Source organism: Oryctolagus cuniculus, chromosome 16 (genome assembly GCF_964237555.1).
Source record: "Oryctolagus cuniculus chromosome 16, mOryCun1.1, whole genome shotgun sequence".
Taxonomy (NCBI): Eukaryota; Metazoa; Chordata; class Mammalia; order Lagomorpha; family Leporidae; genus Oryctolagus; species Oryctolagus cuniculus.
The window spans coordinates 38,404,673-38,422,202 of NC_091447.1; the positions used below are offsets into that span (position 1 = coordinate 38,404,673).

A 17,530-nucleotide genomic window follows, 5' to 3' on the forward strand; every position below is an offset into this window, starting at 1 on the left:
GTCTCTCCCTCTTATATATATATATTTTTTAAACTTTTTCCTTACTGCTGAGGTCTAGTAGATTCTCTCATTCTTCCAACTACTCATTAACTGTAAGGATACCTCAAAAAGTTCATGGGAAAATGGAAATTAAAGTTGATTTTCCTGTAAAAAAAATTTGAAGTCATCTAATTTTTTCCCAATTCACATTTTCGAAGGCCTCTCCTATTTGTACACAGGCATGTGCTGGCAGAAGAGATGAAAGATGAGCAAGACGCATCTCCTAGATTCACTGTCTCGTAGGGGAGCTTGCTGGACGTCCAAACCAGTGACTGCTACCTACTGAGACACACCATCATAGAGGTATTTACCAAGGGTTCAGTGTGCTGAGCGGAAAGCAGTGGGAGATAAACAGCAATGGATTGAACAGAGAAAAGCAACAAACAGTAGGAAAAATAAATGATGCCAAAAAAAGATATTTAAATGAGTAGGTCACCAAAATAAAGGACAAAAGGCAAGGTAAAGCTGGACATGGGTCCAGCTGAAGCCTAAATTTAGGGAGACTGTACTGTGAATGGGGAGAAAGATATTGGAAAAGTAAAAAATGGGATTGGTATGTGGAAAAAAATACCTACCATGATTTCACAGTTTTTGACTTAGGCAGATGATACTGAGCTATATAAAATTAGGAATATAAGAAGAACAAGTTTTAGGAGTTAAAAGGAAAAACTATTCAATGAGACAACCAGAGAGACTTAACAAACTCACATGTTATGAATCGTTCAAGGACAAATATGAAGGTACTTCAATAAAGTTCATGGAGTTGGAATAAAGGTAACTTTACAGTGGTGCAAAACTGTGTGAGCTCATGCACGTAAGGAGTTTCAAAAAGTTCATGGATAATACATGAAAAAACTACACATGGGTTTCAATTACTTTTGCACCAAAACAAACATGCTTTAATTCCATTTTTCAAAACCTTTTTGAAGTACCCTTGTATGATGTGTCTAACATGTGTCCTTAGTGCAGCCTGGCAGTGCTAGGGAAGCCTGGCTCCAAAGATCATGTGAAGATAGGATGCTGCACCACAGAGCCAGTGCACAATGGTCAAACTTCTGTGCTAAGAACACAGAGCACCTGTTCAGAACTGAATCACGGTTGTTTAAACAACCACATAACACAGCAGCGTGTGCTTGCTGGTTGATGAAACTGGGTCAGGCTTTGGTATTGACCCTTCAATCTCTTCTTGAGAGGTAGGGAGAAGTCACTTACTATTGGAAAGATTAGAAAAATAACTCTCAATGGGGGAACCTCTGCATCCCAGAATTCTAATTGTTTTATTTTTTTAAGGTTTATTAATTTTCAAAGAGTTACAGAGAGGGAGAGAGATCCTTCATCTGCTGGTTCACTCCACCCAAATGACTGCAACAGCCAGTGCTGGGCCAGGACAAAGCCAGGAGCCAGGACCTCATCCAGGTCTCCCAATTGGGTGACAGGGTCCCAAACACTTGGGCCATCTTCTGCTGCTTTGATCAGGCCATTAGCAAGAGCTGGATTGGAAGCAGAGCAGCCAGGACGTGAACCAGCACCTACATGGGATGCTGGCATGGCAGGCAGCAGCTTTACCTGCTTTGCCACAATGGCAACCCCTCCAATTGTTCTCAAGCTCCCTGGGTATTCTTTTTTGTCAAATCACAATTTGCAGAGATCTTTGCATTGTGTAAATGTTTTCCCACACTGTCTGGAACTGGGCTAAAGTTAAAGACAGTAAGAAATAGATGAAAACTAAGAGTATGAGAGTTGATGGCATCTTATGATTTAATAAAATACTCTAATTTCTACAGTTTTTTAAAAACTTAGAAATACTGCTTATGTTACTCTTTAATAAATCATACCTTTATGTTGGCTGGAATCTGCATTGAAGTTCATTTGTCCTTCTAGATGATTCTGTCCATTATCATCTGAATGCCTAGCATGAGGGTCATTATGAAGAATGTTAGGCTGGGTGTCACTGTGTTCTCCCAGCAAAATACTAAACAGTTGAGAACATAAAAAAAATCCTATTGCTGATCCACAGAGAAAGACTAAAAAATTCAGCCAAGATTTAGAGGCCATTTCCCGAAAGTTTATTTCTGTAAGAAAAAAAATAAGCCAAGTGTTATAAAATTATAAAGCAGTATACATATGAAGAGTAAAAACTCTGATAATGTTTAGCTATAATGAAATGTTAAATCCTTCCATATAAGAGAACATTCCTAATAGTATTTATTTTTTTATTACCTATAACTTTATCCCTCTTGTCACTAAAATAGCACATTATGGACAATTTAATAAAATCAATGAGTAAGGATGTGCTACTCATAGTAACAGAAACATGGTCATCACTATGAAAGAAGATGAAGGCAGAAAATATCCCAGTAAATGTACAAAGGAAACCCAAAGTAAATAATAGGAATGTTTATGGAAAAAGGCAAGGCCAAGTCATTACTTATCAAGAGTCACCTTAATTGTAAATAGCCTCAACTTTCCAGTTAAAAGACTGGCTGAATGGACTGAAAAACAAAACATTTATTTGATGCCTACAAGAAACACATCTCACCAACAAAGATACAGGCAGACTGAAAGTAAAAGGATGGAAAAAGGTATTCCATGCAAACAGAAACCAAAAAAAGAGGTGGTGTAGCCATCTTAATATCAGACAAAGTACACTTTAACACAAAAAAAGAGACAAAGAAGGGCACTAAGTAATGATTAAGGGATCAATTCAACAGGGAGATGGAACTATTAAAAACATAAATACACACCTAATTACAGGGCACCTGGCTCTTTAAAAGAAATGCTACAGAGGCTGGCACCGCGGCTCACTAGGCTAATCCTCCGCCTTGCGGCGCCAGCACCCTGGGTTCTAGTCCCGGTCGGGGCGCCGGATTCTGTCCCGGTTGCCCCTCTTCCAGGCCAGCTCTCTGCTGTGGCCAGGGAGTGCAGTGGAGGATGGCCCAAGTACTTGGGCCCTGCACCCCATGGGAGACCAGGAGAAGTACCTGGCTCCTGCCATCGGATCAGCACGGTGCGCCGGCCGCAGCGCGCCGGCTGTGGCGGCCATTGGAGGGTGAACCAACGGCAAAAGGAAGACCTTTCTCTCTCTCTCTCTCTCTCTCTCACTGTCCACTCTGCCTGTCAAAAAACAAAAAACAAAACAAAACAAAAACAAAACAAAACAAAACAAAATGCTATAGATCTGGAAAAAATGATGCTGAAATTCATATGGAGACACAGGAGACCTCAAATAGCTAAAACAATCTTGTACAACAAAAACAAAGCTGGAGGCATCACAATACCAGATTTCAGGACAAACTACTGGGCAGTTGTAATCAAAACAACATGGTACTGGTACAGAAACAGATGGATAGACCAATGGAACAGAATACAAACACCAGAAATCAATCCAAACATCTACAGCCAACTTATATTTGATCAAGGATCTAAAACCAATTCCAGGAGCAAGGGCAGTCTATTTAACAAATGGTGCTGGGAAAACTGGATTTCCACGTGCAGAAGCATGAAGCAAGACCTCTACCTTACACCTTACACAAAAATCCACTCAACATGGATTAAAGATCTGAATCTACAATCCGACACCATCAAATGACTAGAGAACATTGGAGAAACCCTGCAAGATATAGGCACAAGCAAAGACTTCTTGGAAAAGACTCCGGAGGCACAGGCAGTCAAAGCCAAAATTAACATTTGGGATTGCATCAAATTGAGAAGTTTCTGTACTTCAAAAGAAACAGGAAAGTGAAGAGGCAACCAACAGAATGGGAAAAAATACTTGCAAACTATGCAACAGATAAAGGATTAATAACCAGAATCTACAAAGAGATCAAGAAACTCCACGACAACAAAACAAACAACCCACTTAAGAGATGGGCCAAGGACCTCAATAGACATTTTTCAAAAGAGGAAATCCAAATGGCCAACAGGTACATGAAAAAATGTTCAGGATCACTAGCAATCAGGGAAATGCAAATCAAAACCACAATGAGGTTTCACCTCAACCCAGTTAGAATGGGACACTAACCCACTGTTGGTGGGAATGCAAACTGGTAAAGCCAATTATGGAAGACAGTCTGGAGATTCTCCAGAAACCTGAATATAACCTTACCATACAACCCAGCCATTCCACTCCTTGGAATTTACCCAAAGGAAATTAAATTGGCAAGCAAAAAAGCTGTCTGCACCTTAATGTTTACTGCAGCTCAATTCACAATAGCTAAGACCTGGAATCAACCCAAATGCCCATCAACAGTACACTGAAATTATGGGATATGTACTCTACAGAATACTATACAGCAGTCAAAAACAATGAAATCCGGTCATTTGCAACAAAATGGAGGAATCTGGAAAACATCATGCTGAGTGAAATAGGCCAGTTCCAGAGGGCCAAATATCATATGTTCTCCCTGATCAGTGACAACTAACAGCACCAAAAAGGAAACCTGTTGAAGTAAAATGGACACTATGAGAAACAGTGACTTGACCAGCCCTTGTCCTGACTGTTGATGAACAACTTAAAAAAATACTAAAAGGGATAAAGTATTATCTACTTAATACTACTGGTTGAACTCTTTAATTAACACACAATTATTCTTAGGTGTTTAAATTTAACTGAAAAGTGATCCCTGTTAAATATAAGAGTGGCAATAAGAGAGGGAGGAGATGTACAGTTTGGGACATGCTCAACCGAACTTGCCCTAAACGGCAGAGTTAGAAATGTGCCAGGGGATTCCAGTTCAATCCCATCAAGATGGCATGTACCAATGCCATCTCACTAATCAAAGTGATCAGTTTCAGTTCACAATTGATCATAATGATAGGTCTAATAGTCAAAGGGATCACACAAACAAGACTAGTGTCTGCGAATACTAGCTAATAGAATTAAAAAGGAGAGAACGATCCAATATGGGAAGTGGGATACACAGCAGATTCATAGAATGGCAGATGTCCTAAACAGCACTCTGGCCTCAGAATCAGCCCTTAAGGCATTCGGATCTGGCTGAAGAGCCCATGAGAGTATTTTAGGCATGGAAAGCCAAGCCACTCTGACTCTGGCAAACCAAACAAAACAAAACAACAACAACAAACCAAAACCCTAAATGAAAGATCTCTGTGAATGAGATCCCAGTAGAAAGAAAGAAAGAACAGGCCATCAAAGGAGGAGGTACCTTTCTCTGAAGGGAGGAAAGAACTTCCACTATGACTATGACCTTGTCTAAATAAGATCGGAGTTAGTGAACTCAAAGGGCTTCCATAGCCTTGGCAACTCATGACAAGAGCCTAGGGTGATTACTGATGCCATAAACAAGAGAGTCAATTGTTAACAACAGGAGTCACTGTGCACTTACTCCCCATGTAAGATCTCTGACCTTAATGTGTTGTACAATGTGAATTAATGCTATAACTAGTACTCAAACAGTACTTTACACTTTGTGTTTCTATGTGGGTGCAAACTGTTGAAATCTTTACTTAATATATACTAAATTGATCTTCTGTATATAAAGACAATTGAAAATGAATCTTGATGTGAATGGAATGGGAGAGGGAGTGGGAGATGGGAGGGTTGCAGGTGGGAGGTAAGTTATGGGGGGGGGGAGCCACTGTAATCCAAAAGCTGTACTTTGGAAATTTATATTTATTAAATAAAAGTTAAAAAAAAAAAAGAGAAATGTTATGGGATCTAAAGGGAGACATAGACTCAAATCCAGTAGTAATGGGGGACTTCAATACCTCACTTTCAGCAATGGACAGATCAACGAGACAGAAAACCAGCAAAGCAACAACAGAGTTAATCAATACTATAGACCAAATGGACCCAAATAATATCTACAGAATTTTTCAACATACAATTGCAGAAGACACATTCTTCTCACCAGTGCATGGAACTCTAGGATAGACCAAATGCTAGGCCATAAAGCAAGTTTCAGGAAATTCAAAAAAATCAAAATCTTTTTTTTAAAGATTTTATTTATTGATTTGAGAGGAAGAGTTACAGACAGTGAGAGGGAGAGACAGAGAGAGAGAGATCTTCCATCTGTTGGTTCACTCCCCAGTGGCCACAATGGCCAGCACTGTGCCAATCCAAAGCCAGGAGCCAGGTGCTTCTTCCTGGTCTCCCATGCGGGTGCAGGGGACCAAGGACTTGGGCCATCCTATACTACTTTCCCAGGCCACAGCAGATAGCTGGATTGGAAGAGGAGCAGCCAGAACTAGAACCAGTGCCCATATGGGATGCCGGTGCCACAGGTGGATGATTAACCTACAGCACTGGCCCCCAAAATCAAAATCTTACCATGCATCTTTCCTCAGACCACAATGGAATGAAGCTGGAAATCAACAACTGAAGAATCTCTAGAAGTTTTGAAAACACATGGAGACTGAACAACATGCTCCTGAATGAACAGTGGGTCACAGAAGAAATCAAGAGAAATCAAAAATTTCTGGAAACAAATGAAGACAACAGCACAACTTATCAAAACTTATAGGATACAGCAAAAGCAGTGTTAAGAGGAAAGTTTATAGCAATTGGTGCCTACATCAAGAAACTGAAAAGTAACAGCAAACAAAATCCAAAACTAGCAGGAGAAAATAAAAGATCAAATTAGAGAATGAGCAAAATTGATTGAAAAAATACAGATCAGCAAAACGAGAGCTGGGTTTTTGAAAAAATAAACAAAATTGACACACCACTGGCTCAACTAACCAAAAAAAGAAGGAAGAGGACCCAAAAATAAAGTAAGAGATGAAAAAGGAAATTTAACAACAGATACCACAGAAATAAAAAGAATCATCAGAAATTACTACAAAAAGCTGTAAGCCAACACACCAGTAAACCTAGAAGAAATGGACAGATTCCTGTTCACATACAACCTACCTAAATTGAGCCATGAGGACACAGAAAAATCTAAACAGAACAATAACCAAGATGCAAATTGAATCAGTAACAAAGACCCTCCCAAATAAGAAAAGCCCAGGGCCAGATGGCTTCACTGCTGAATTCTACCAGACATTTAAAGAACTAGCTCCAAAATTTCTCCAACTATTCAAACAGTTGAAAAGGGTGGGAATCCTCCCAAACTCCTCCTATGAAGCCAGCATCACCTTAATTCCTAAACCTGAAAAAGATGTAACAGAGAAAGAGAACTGCAGACCAATTTTCCTGATGAACATAGACACAAAAATCCCCAATAAAATACTAGCCAATCAAACCCAACAACACCTGGATCAAGTGGGATTTATCCCAGGTATGCAGGGATGGCTTAACATTCACAAAATCAATCAATATGTTACATCATGTTACCAAATTGAAGAACAAAAACCACATGATTATCTCAATAGATGCAGAGAAAGCACTTGATAAAATACAACACCTTTTCCTGATGAAAACTTTAAGCAATTTGGGTATAGAAGGAACATTCCTCAATACAATCAAGGCAATTTATGACAAACCCATGGCCAGCATCTTATTGAATGGAGAAAAGTTGGAATCATTCTCACTGAGATCTGGAACCAGACAAGGATGCCCACTCTCACCACTGCTATTCAATATAGTCCTGGAAGTTTTAGCCAGAGTGATTAGGCACAAAAAAGAAATCACAGGTATACAAATTGTGAAAGAGGAAGTCAACTATCTCTATTTGTACATGACATGATTCTATATATAGGCGATGCAAAAGACTCCACTAAGAGACTACTGGAACTCATAGAAGAGTTTGTTAAAGTGGCACGATATAAAATCAACACACAAAAATCAACAGTTTTTATATATACAGACAATGCCATGGCTGAGAAAGTGTTTCTAAGATCAATCCCATTCACAATAGCTACAAAAAATATATCAAATACCTTGGAATAAATTTAACCAAGGATGTCACAGATTTCTATGATGAGAATTACAAAATATTAAAGAAATAGAAGAAAATACAAAAAAATGCAAAAATCTTCCATGTTCATGGAATGGAAGAATTACTATCATCAAAATGTCCACACTACCGCCGGCGCCGCGGCTCAATAGGCTAATCCTCCGCCTAGCGGCGCCAGCACACCGGGTTCTAGTCCCGGTCGGGGCGCCGGATTCTGTCCCGGTTGCCCCTCTTCCAGGCCAGCCCTCTGCTGTGGCCAGGGAGTGCAGTGGAGGATGGCCCAGGTGCTTGGGCCCTGCACCCCATGGGAGACCAGGAAAAGCACCTGGCTCCTGGCTCCTGCCATTGGATCAGCGCGCTGCGCAGGCTGCAGCGCGCCGGCCGCGGCGGCCATTGGAGGGTGAACCAACGGCAAAGGAAGACCTTTCTCTCTGTCTCTCTCTCTCACTGTCCACTCTGCCTGTCAAAAAAAAAAAAAAAAAAAAAAAAAAAAAAAAAAAAAAAAAAAAAAAAATGTCCACACTACCAAAAACAATTTACATATTCAATGTGGTATCAATCAAAATACCAAGGACATTCTTCTCAGATATAGAAAAAATGATGCTGGAATTCATATGGAAACACAGGAGACCCCAAATATCTAAAGCAATCTTATATAACAAAAACAAAGCCGGAGGCATCACAATAAGAGATTTCAAGATATGCTACAGGGCAGGTATAATCAAAACAGCCTGGTACTGGGACAAAAACACATGGATAGACCAATGGAACAGAATAGAAACACCATAAATCAACCCACACATCTACAACCAAGTTATCTTTGACAAAGGAGTTAAAATCAATCCCTGGAGCAAGGACATTCTTGTCAACAAATGGTGCTGGGAAAACTGGATCTCCATATGCAGAATTATAAGGCAAGACACCTACCTTACACTTATACAAAAATCCACTCAAAATGGATCAAAGACCTAAATCTACAACTCAATACCATCAAATTATTAGTGAACATTGGGGAAGCCCTGTAAGATATTGGAATAGGCAAAGACTTCTTGGAAAAGACTCCAGAGACACAGACAATCAAAGCCAAAATTGACACATGGGATTACATAGAATTGAGAAGCTTCTGCACTGCAGAAGAAACTCAGCAAAGTGAAGAGGCAACCGACAGAATGGTAGAAAATATTTGCAAACTATGCAAGTGATAAAGAATTAATTTGCTTTAACTATAAAGAGCTCAAGAAACTCAACAAGAACAAAATGAGCAACGCAGTTAAGAAATGGGCAAAGGACATACACACACAGGCATTTTTCAAAAGAGGAAATCCAAATGGCCAACAGACACATGAAAAAATGCCCAGGATTATTAGCCATCAGGGAAGTGCAAATCAAAAACCACAAATGAGGTTTCACCTCACCCCTGTCTAAATAACTTTCACATGGAAATCTACGAACAACAAGTGCTGGCAAGAATGTGGGGAAAAAGGTACCCAAATGCACTATTGTAAACTGGTAAAGTCACTGTGAAAGACAGTATGGAGGTACCTCAGAAATCTGAATATGGACCAACCATATGACCCAGCCATCCTATTCCTGGGAAATTACCCAAGAGAAATTAATTCAGCACATGATAGAATTATCTGTACCCCCATGCTTACTGTAGCTCAATTCACAATAGCTAAGATATGGAATCAACCCAAATGTCCTTCACCTGAAGACTGGATAAAGAATTTATGTGCTATGTACACCAAGGAATACTACACAGTGGTTAAAAAAAATGAAATTCTATTGTTTGCAACAAAATGGATGAAACTGGAAAACATCATCCTTAGTGAAATAAGCCAGTCCCAAAAAGACAAATACCATATGTTCTCTTTGACCTGTGGTAACAGAGTACCTAAAAGGAAATCTATGGAAGTGAAATTGACACTGAGATGCAAAGACTCTGAACAGCCTTTGTCTCAACTGTTGAAGAGCAGTTTTTTCTGTACTATTTGTTGAACTCTTTACTCAGTACAGTTAATCATATGTATATAAAGTTAATTAAAAGTACATCTTAGTAATAAATAAGAATGGGAATAGGAGAGGGATGAGAAGAGGGGTGGGAGGGCGGGTATGATGGGAAGAATCACCATGTTTCTAAAATTGTATTTATGAAATGCATGAAGTTTGTATTCCTTAAAAGGTTTTGGCCGGGAGGAGAGTCAATGAGTAATGCTTTGCTTTGGATGTAGCTGATTCCCCAAAGGTCCATGTGCTGGAGGCCTGGTCCCCAGAGTGGCAGTATTAAGAGGTGGTGCAATCTTTAAGAGATGGCGCCTAGGAGAAGGTGATTAGGTCATTTGGGGCACAGCACTCAGAAGGGAATTAATGCTGGTGTCCTGGAGTTAGTTCCTATGAAAGTTAATTGTCAAAGAGCAAGCTGGCCCCTCTCTCTGCCTTCCTCCCTCACCATGGGATCACTTCTGCACTGTCAAAGCATGAGGCCCTTACCAGAGGCCAAACCAATGGGGCAACTGATTTTAGATTTTCAAACCTAAAACTGTAAGCAACAGGAAATGGGCTAACACAAGTAATAAGTAGCATAATCATTGTTCAGGTGCTAATAAATATATCAGTATTTGCCCACAGAATTTCCTATTCTTTCTACCAGGATCCCTCATAGACCCACACTTACTATAATCTTTCTTCCTGGCAGCAATTACCACTTCCTCTATTCCCCAACCCAGCAATCAGGAAACTTTTTCCACAGAGTACCAAAGTAAAATACTAAGTTTCTCTGGGGTACATGGTTTCTGTTGCTGCTGCTGCTGCTTTTTAAGCAACCCTTTAAAAATGTGAAAATTTAGGATGAAGAAGGTTGGGCTCAGCAGTTTGGGGACCTATGGGCCATAACTGGCCTGCATCTACTTTTGTAAATGACATTTCATTTGAATACACAGCAATGCCTTGTCTCTTATGTACTGACCATAGCTGCTTTTGCACCACAACAGCAGATGAGTAGTTGCAACACAGGCAATCATCCCACAAAGCCTTATCTGGACCCCTACTGTAAAAATCTAACCTCTGCTCTAAAACCCCAGCTTCACTGCAGTGCTGGATGTAGCTTCCCCTGATCACTTCTTTTATTGTTATCCCACTGGACTGCAAGATCCAGGGCACGGTCTTCAGGAATAGGCAGGATACCTGACACATAATGGCTGCTCAACACATGCTTAACTGCTGAGCTGATAATTACTATGTGGTAAAATTTTTAAGTTCCTATTAAATTTCTATGAATGATCCTAAATCTGTAGTTTCCAATTCCCCGAGATACTTTAAAAATTGTCTGCTGGGGCGGTGCTGTGACGCAGCGAGTTAAAGTACTTGCCTACAGCGCCGGCAACCCAGCTCCTTCTAATGGCCTGGGAAAACAGAAGATGGCCCAAGTCCTTGGGGCCCTGCACCTGAGTGGGAGACCCAGAAGAAGCTGCTGGCTTCTGATCGGCTCAGCTGCAGCCACTGCGGTCATTTGAGAACTGAACCAGTGGATGGAAGACCTCTCTCTCTGTAACTCTTTAAAATCAATAAAATCTTAAAAAAAAAAAAAATGCTAAACCTCCATCACCTGCCAAATGCTGTCCACAAACTATTTCAGGTAAAATTTAATTTCAATTGTGTACTTCATTAAAAAAATTAACAGATAATCTGCACATTGGCACAATCCAAGAGAAAGCCTGTGTTCTTTCCATTACATGTCTTAAAACTCTCCACCCAACCACCAATGGAGCACAATGGACAGTGTAGGGGCCTGGGAGACATAAGCCCCCAAATCAAAACTGTGATGAAATATTTTATAAAGACAAAATCCACAAGATAACAATCACTACCACCACAATGAACCAAAATAACTTCACACTGTTGTTATTTCCTAAATGGCTGACTGGATTCTATTGACATTTAATCAGGAAAACTGAACAAAATGTGGGGAAAAAAAATATTTGAAGACCCTGTAAAGAAAAGAAGGCAGTGACAATTAACAGGGCCAAAACCTTTAAGAGGCAAGTCGGGAGAGGGGGACTTGAATCAGCACAGCTCTGTGCAAGACAATTACTGATTGCAAAAGAGTGAAGAGGAGCTGAGCAGCAATGAAGCTGACCAGAAATACAAATTAAAAGAGAGACTGGGTCCTGACAGCACTTAGGTTTTTAACTGAGGACCCTGAAAGGTTACAACCTATGAATAAGGGTGAAATAAAAACTGATGAACCCTCTCAAGAGCTTAAGCTTAGGACAGAAACATCTCAACAACTGAATGATTACTGCGATAGCGTGCTCTAACCCAGTTGCAAAAATATTCTCCAGGAGAAATATACAGAACAGGAGTGAGGAATGTCCGGCCTGGGGGCCATGTGAAGCCCTTGAGGCCCTGTCTGGCCCTGCCAGGTGACCACAGGCAGGACTCAAAATTCAGTAACTCTACAGCAGGCCCATTTTTAAGCTGATGATTTTGTGTGGCCCACAAATGATGTTATACGTATCTAAATGGCTGTTGGCAGGAAAAAAAGATCCCCTCCCCTGATTAGAACTTCAAATTATCACTATAATTTTTGTGTACTACTAATAAAAAATAACCAGGCATCAAGTGTGACTGAAAACAGTGAAAAAAGTTGCCGACAGAAAAAGTCAAGGGCGACTCAGGATAAAATCTTCTCCTGTCACTAGTCTTGAAATAATTGTTCTTATGGCCTGAGTTGTGACAAAGCACGGTAAGTCTCCACCCGTGATGCCAACATCCCATATGAGAGCACCAATCTGAGTCCTGGCTGCTCCACTTCCCACCCAGTTCCATGCTAATGTGCCTGAGAAAGCACAAGATGGCCCAAATGCTTGGGTCCCTGCCACGAGGGAGACCTAAATGAAACTCCTGGCTTCAGTCTGGCACAGCCCTGGCAGTTGAGGCCATTTGGGAAATAAACCAGTGGATGGAAGACGGAGCAAATTTCTCTCCCTTACTCCCTTTTTCTTCTAATTCTGCCTTTCAAATAAATAAATAAATAAATCTTAGATAATCACTCTTATCTTGGCCACTTAAAATTGGTTGATTAAATTAAGAAGTAGGCACAGGCTGCGTAGCTCAAAGAAAATAAAATACCATAATGAAAACCAAAAACCCTAGGTATCCCATACGCAAACAGTTGAAAAGACAAAGGTCTAACCCTACAAAATAGAAGCAAGACCTCAGTAGAATATAGTATTTTTAGTACTGGAAGAAAAAAATTACCAACATACACTTCTTCACCCAGCAAAAATATCTTCCAAAAATGAACTTGAAAAACATTTTTCAGAAAAATAAAATTTGAGACAATTCACCACTAGCAGACTTATCCTAAAAGGAATACCAAGAAAAGAGGCAGAGGAAATTTCAGAGGTATGAAGAAAGACAGCTATAAAAAGGATATATGAATAAATAAATACAAATGAATCCTGGTTATATAAAACATTTTTAAAAGGCCCATAAGATATTAACTTTAAAGTCAATAACAACTCAAATGGATCATTAAAATATGCAAGGACAAAAGTTTTAGAAAAAAATTAAAAATAATTGGTATCTATAGCTAGGAAAAAGTTCTCAGAGTTGATGCCAAAAGGAGAATTCATAAAATGGAAAGATTTATTTTTTTTTAAAGATTCATTTTATTGATTTGAAAGAGTTACACAGAGAGAGAGGCAGAGAGAGGTCATCTGTCTGATGGTTCAAGGCAGGAGCCAGAAGCTTTCTCTTGGTTTCCCATGTGGGTGCAGGGGCCCAAGGACTTGGGCCACCTTCCACTGCTTTCCCAGGCCATAGCAGAGAGCTGGATCGGAAGTGGAGCAGCTGGATCCTGAACCAGTGCCCAAATGGGATGCCGGGGCTTCAGACCAGGGTGTTAACTCGCTGCGTGGGCCCCGGGAAAAATTTCTAAACTACAGTTTTATCAAAATTAAAATCCTTGCTTTTGTGAATTATCCTGGTAATAGGATGAACAATCCATAGATTGGAAGAAGAATGTACAAACCACATACCCAAAAGGGAACTAGCTTTTTAAAAAAGCAAATGGACATTTAACCTAGTGATTAACATTCCAGAGTAAAATGCGCAAGTCCAGTTCCATCTCCTGACTCAGCTTCCAGCCGGCAGACTACTGGAGGCGCAACTGGGTCCCTGCCACCCTCACGGCAGACCTGGACTGAGTTCCTGGTTCCTAGCTTCAGCCTTGCCAGGCCATTGTGGGTATCTGGGTAGTGAACCAGCCAGTGGGAGCTCTCTCTTCAAATAAATAAAACCAAAATAAACAAACCAACCTACCTCAAAAGCAAAACCAAAACAAAACCCCAAGAAAAATGCAACTAAAAAGTGGCAAAAATATTTCCTGACATTTTACCAGGTATGTACATATGACAAATAAGCACAAAAAAAATTCAGCTTCATTCTTCACCATTAAGAAAATGCAAATTACAACTATGAGATACCTGACACACATGTAAGGATGGCTAAAGTAAAAATTTGTGACAGCATCAAATGTTGGGGAGGATGCAGTGAAAATGGGTCAACAAACATTGTTAATGGAAATGTGAAATGGTGTGTAGTCACTGTGGATCAAAGTAAGCACCCAAATAAAAAATGTTTTAACCCATTACACAAACTTAACTTCTTATCAAAGTGGGGAAAATATTAAACAAATTTGAAGGCTATGACCCTAATTTGTTGAAGCTCTCCACACCTACCTATCCCTAATCTGAATAGTGGTCTTGGAGGCTGAGTCACAATTTTAAAAAAATAACAGATCATTTATCCTCTCAACTGATTACAATATTTTAATGCACATTGCAGACATCAAGTCATACTATCCCCACATACTTCTATATTCCTCCCTGCAGACATGAACATCTTATAAGCCATGATGCCATGAACAAATTCCTAACATAATTAATGCTTTGAACTCATCCTACCTAATCTGTAATCTAATTTCTCCAACAGTCTTCAATAATCAACAGTCCCAATAAGCTCACAAATCTTTTTAACAGTTTGTTCAAATCAGAATTCAAACTGTATTTGCATTCAGAGAAAAAATGAAAAATAAGGTAAAACTTTAAATAACAAATAGGTATTAAAAATGAAAAGCTAAATTAAACATATTCCTCTGGGGAAAAAAAAAAGCTATCAAAGCTGACTCAAAAAGTAAAACTTAAGTAGGTAAGTAACTTAGAAAATAAAAATTTTAAATACTGTAATAGAACCAGATTTCTAAAGTTCAGATTTTTCTTGGATGGAATCTATCTTTTCAAAATAATTTTTAAGGGGCCAGTGCCGTGGCTCACTTGGTTAATCCTCCACCTGCGGCACCGGCATCCCATACAGGTGCGGGGTTCTAGTCCTGGTTGCTTCTCTTCCAGTCCAGCTCTCTGCTGTGGCCCAGGAAGGCAGTGGAGGATGGCCCAGGTGCTTGGGCCCTGCACCCGCATGGGAGACCAGGAGGAAGCACGTGGCTCCTGGCTTCGGATCGGCGCAATGCTGGCTGTAGTGGCCATTTGGGGAGTGAACCAATGGAAGGAAGACCCTTCTGTCTATAACTCTACCTGTCAAATAAAAAAAAAAAATTTAAAAAATAATTTTTAAACCAAATTATTCTAGAAAAATAAGGAAAACTCCAACGAATTCTTTGATTCTAACATCTAACAAACAGGACCCTTCCCCAATACTCAGCATTGAAAACCTCAATCTAAATCTCACTCCAAAATATCAAGATTATCAAAGAGAATGCAGGGCAATTATTAGTTATTTTCTTAGGCTGGCTTCTCTGGAAACACACATGGTGAGGCACTCGTGTGGCAGTGATTGATTAGCAAGTATTCCTTGGAAAAACTTGGAGGCAAACAGGACAGGAAAGGCAATGTGATCATCAGCAAGGGTAAGAGTTCAGTGAGGGTCCAAGAAGGGTACTTTTGGCTCAGTCCCTCAGGGGAGCTCTCAGAGTTTTACTCATACAGTTAGTCACTGGTTAAGGGTTGCCCTTAGGAAACAAATTTCCCATACATTTCCACAGACTGTACACTGGCAATGCAGCCTCTGGACTTGTAAGCATGGTCATCCAACCGAGAATCTTAGAAACTATATGCTACATATGAGCACAAATCAGGAAGGAGCCTGAGAATGCGAAGCAAATACAGGCCTGGAACAGAGAAATGACATAATTTGCTGCAGTGAGTTTAGAATAAAGTGAAAGTTAAAAGAAAAAAATCTATCTGGGGAATAGGCATTTACAGTAGTGGTTAAGAGGCCTATATCCCACCAGAGTGCCTGCATGTGATTTCTGGTTCTGGCTCTGGTTCCTGACTCAAGCCTCCTGACAACGCAAACCCTGAAAGGAAGCAAGCAATGGCTTAAATAGTAGGATCCTGCCACCCATGTGGGAGACCTAGATTGAGTTCCTGGCTCCTGGCTCTGACCCAGCTCAGCCCCAGGCACTGACAGCATCTGGGGTGTGAACTAGCAGATGGAAGCACATTCTTTCTTTGCTTACTAAATAAAAAGAAAACTAAATCTTTAAAAACAGGAAGAAAAAAAAAAAAACAGATCTGAACTAGAACAGAGGCTAGGAAAGGTAGGCAGAGGTACCAAAACCATGACAGAAGGACTAAGTTCTAATATTCCACAGCACAGTGGGGTGACTATTTCAAAATCATGTATTATGTACTGTAGGGAAGAACTAGAAGAGAGGTGTTCAGAGGTTCCATAGAGAAATGGAAAAGCTAATCACCCAATTTGATCAGTTTATGCTATACACAGTCACTGAGTTATTGCTTTCCACCAGATAAAAATGTTCAATTACATGTTAATCAAAAATTAAAGGGAAAAAACCATGGTTTGGATTTTGCACAATGGAACCCCCAAAAGATTGAGCAATGAAACACTCAAGTAGATCATCCTACAGTTGAAGATCACCAGTGATCAGCCCCAGAGACATGTGCTGAGATTAGTTTTTCAGTATCTACTCTGAATTATGAATAGCCAGCTAAGAATCATCACTTTAAGAAAAAGCCATTAGGGGCCACACAGCAGATTAAAGTCCTGGACTGAGGTGCCGGCATCCCATATGGGCGCCAGTTCTAGTCCTGGCTGCTCCTCTTCCGATCCAGCTCTCTGCTACGGCCTGGGAAAGCAGCAGAAGTTCGCCCAAGTCCTTGGGCCTCTGCACCCACATGGGAGACCTAGAGAAAGTTCCTGGCTCCTGGCTTCAGATCGGTGCAGCTCCAGCCGTTGCGGCCATCTGGAGAGTGAATCGGCTGATGGAAGACCTCTCTCTCTCTCTCTCTATAACTCTTTCAAATAAATAAATCTTTATATATATAAAAAAGAAAAAGCCATTAATAAGAATAACATGGTCCATTTAAAGCAACTTGGAAGAGTCTGCACAATGTCACAGAAACTTAAGCAAAAGCTACCATTAATATCATGACTGAGATGCAAGATGATATACAATCACATTCATAAAATGATACTACTTTTCTAAATATCAGAGAACAAAAGCAACTCATACAAATTAAAATATAATAAAATTTAAAATATCAATAGAACTTTTATAGTTCAGATAAAGAAATCTCCCTGAAAGCAAA

The 17,530-nt window shown here is 40.0% G+C and overlaps 1 protein-coding gene across 6 annotated transcripts in view; it reads right to left on the reverse strand.

Moving 5' to 3' along the window:
* The window catches only part of C1GALT1 (core 1 synthase, glycoprotein-N-acetylgalactosamine 3-beta-galactosyltransferase 1), a 43,580-nt gene that overhangs the window by 10,908 nt on the left and 15,142 nt on the right, over positions 1-17,530 (reverse strand). For all 6 annotated transcript variants that reach the window (XM_051852948.2, XM_051852950.2, XM_008261701.4 and 3 more), the window contains exon 2: positions 1,875-2,111. In XM_051852948.2, coding sequence (XP_051708908.1) covers positions 1,875-2,111 — 237 coding nt within the window. The remainder of the gene's footprint in view (positions 1-1,874; positions 2,112-17,530) is intronic.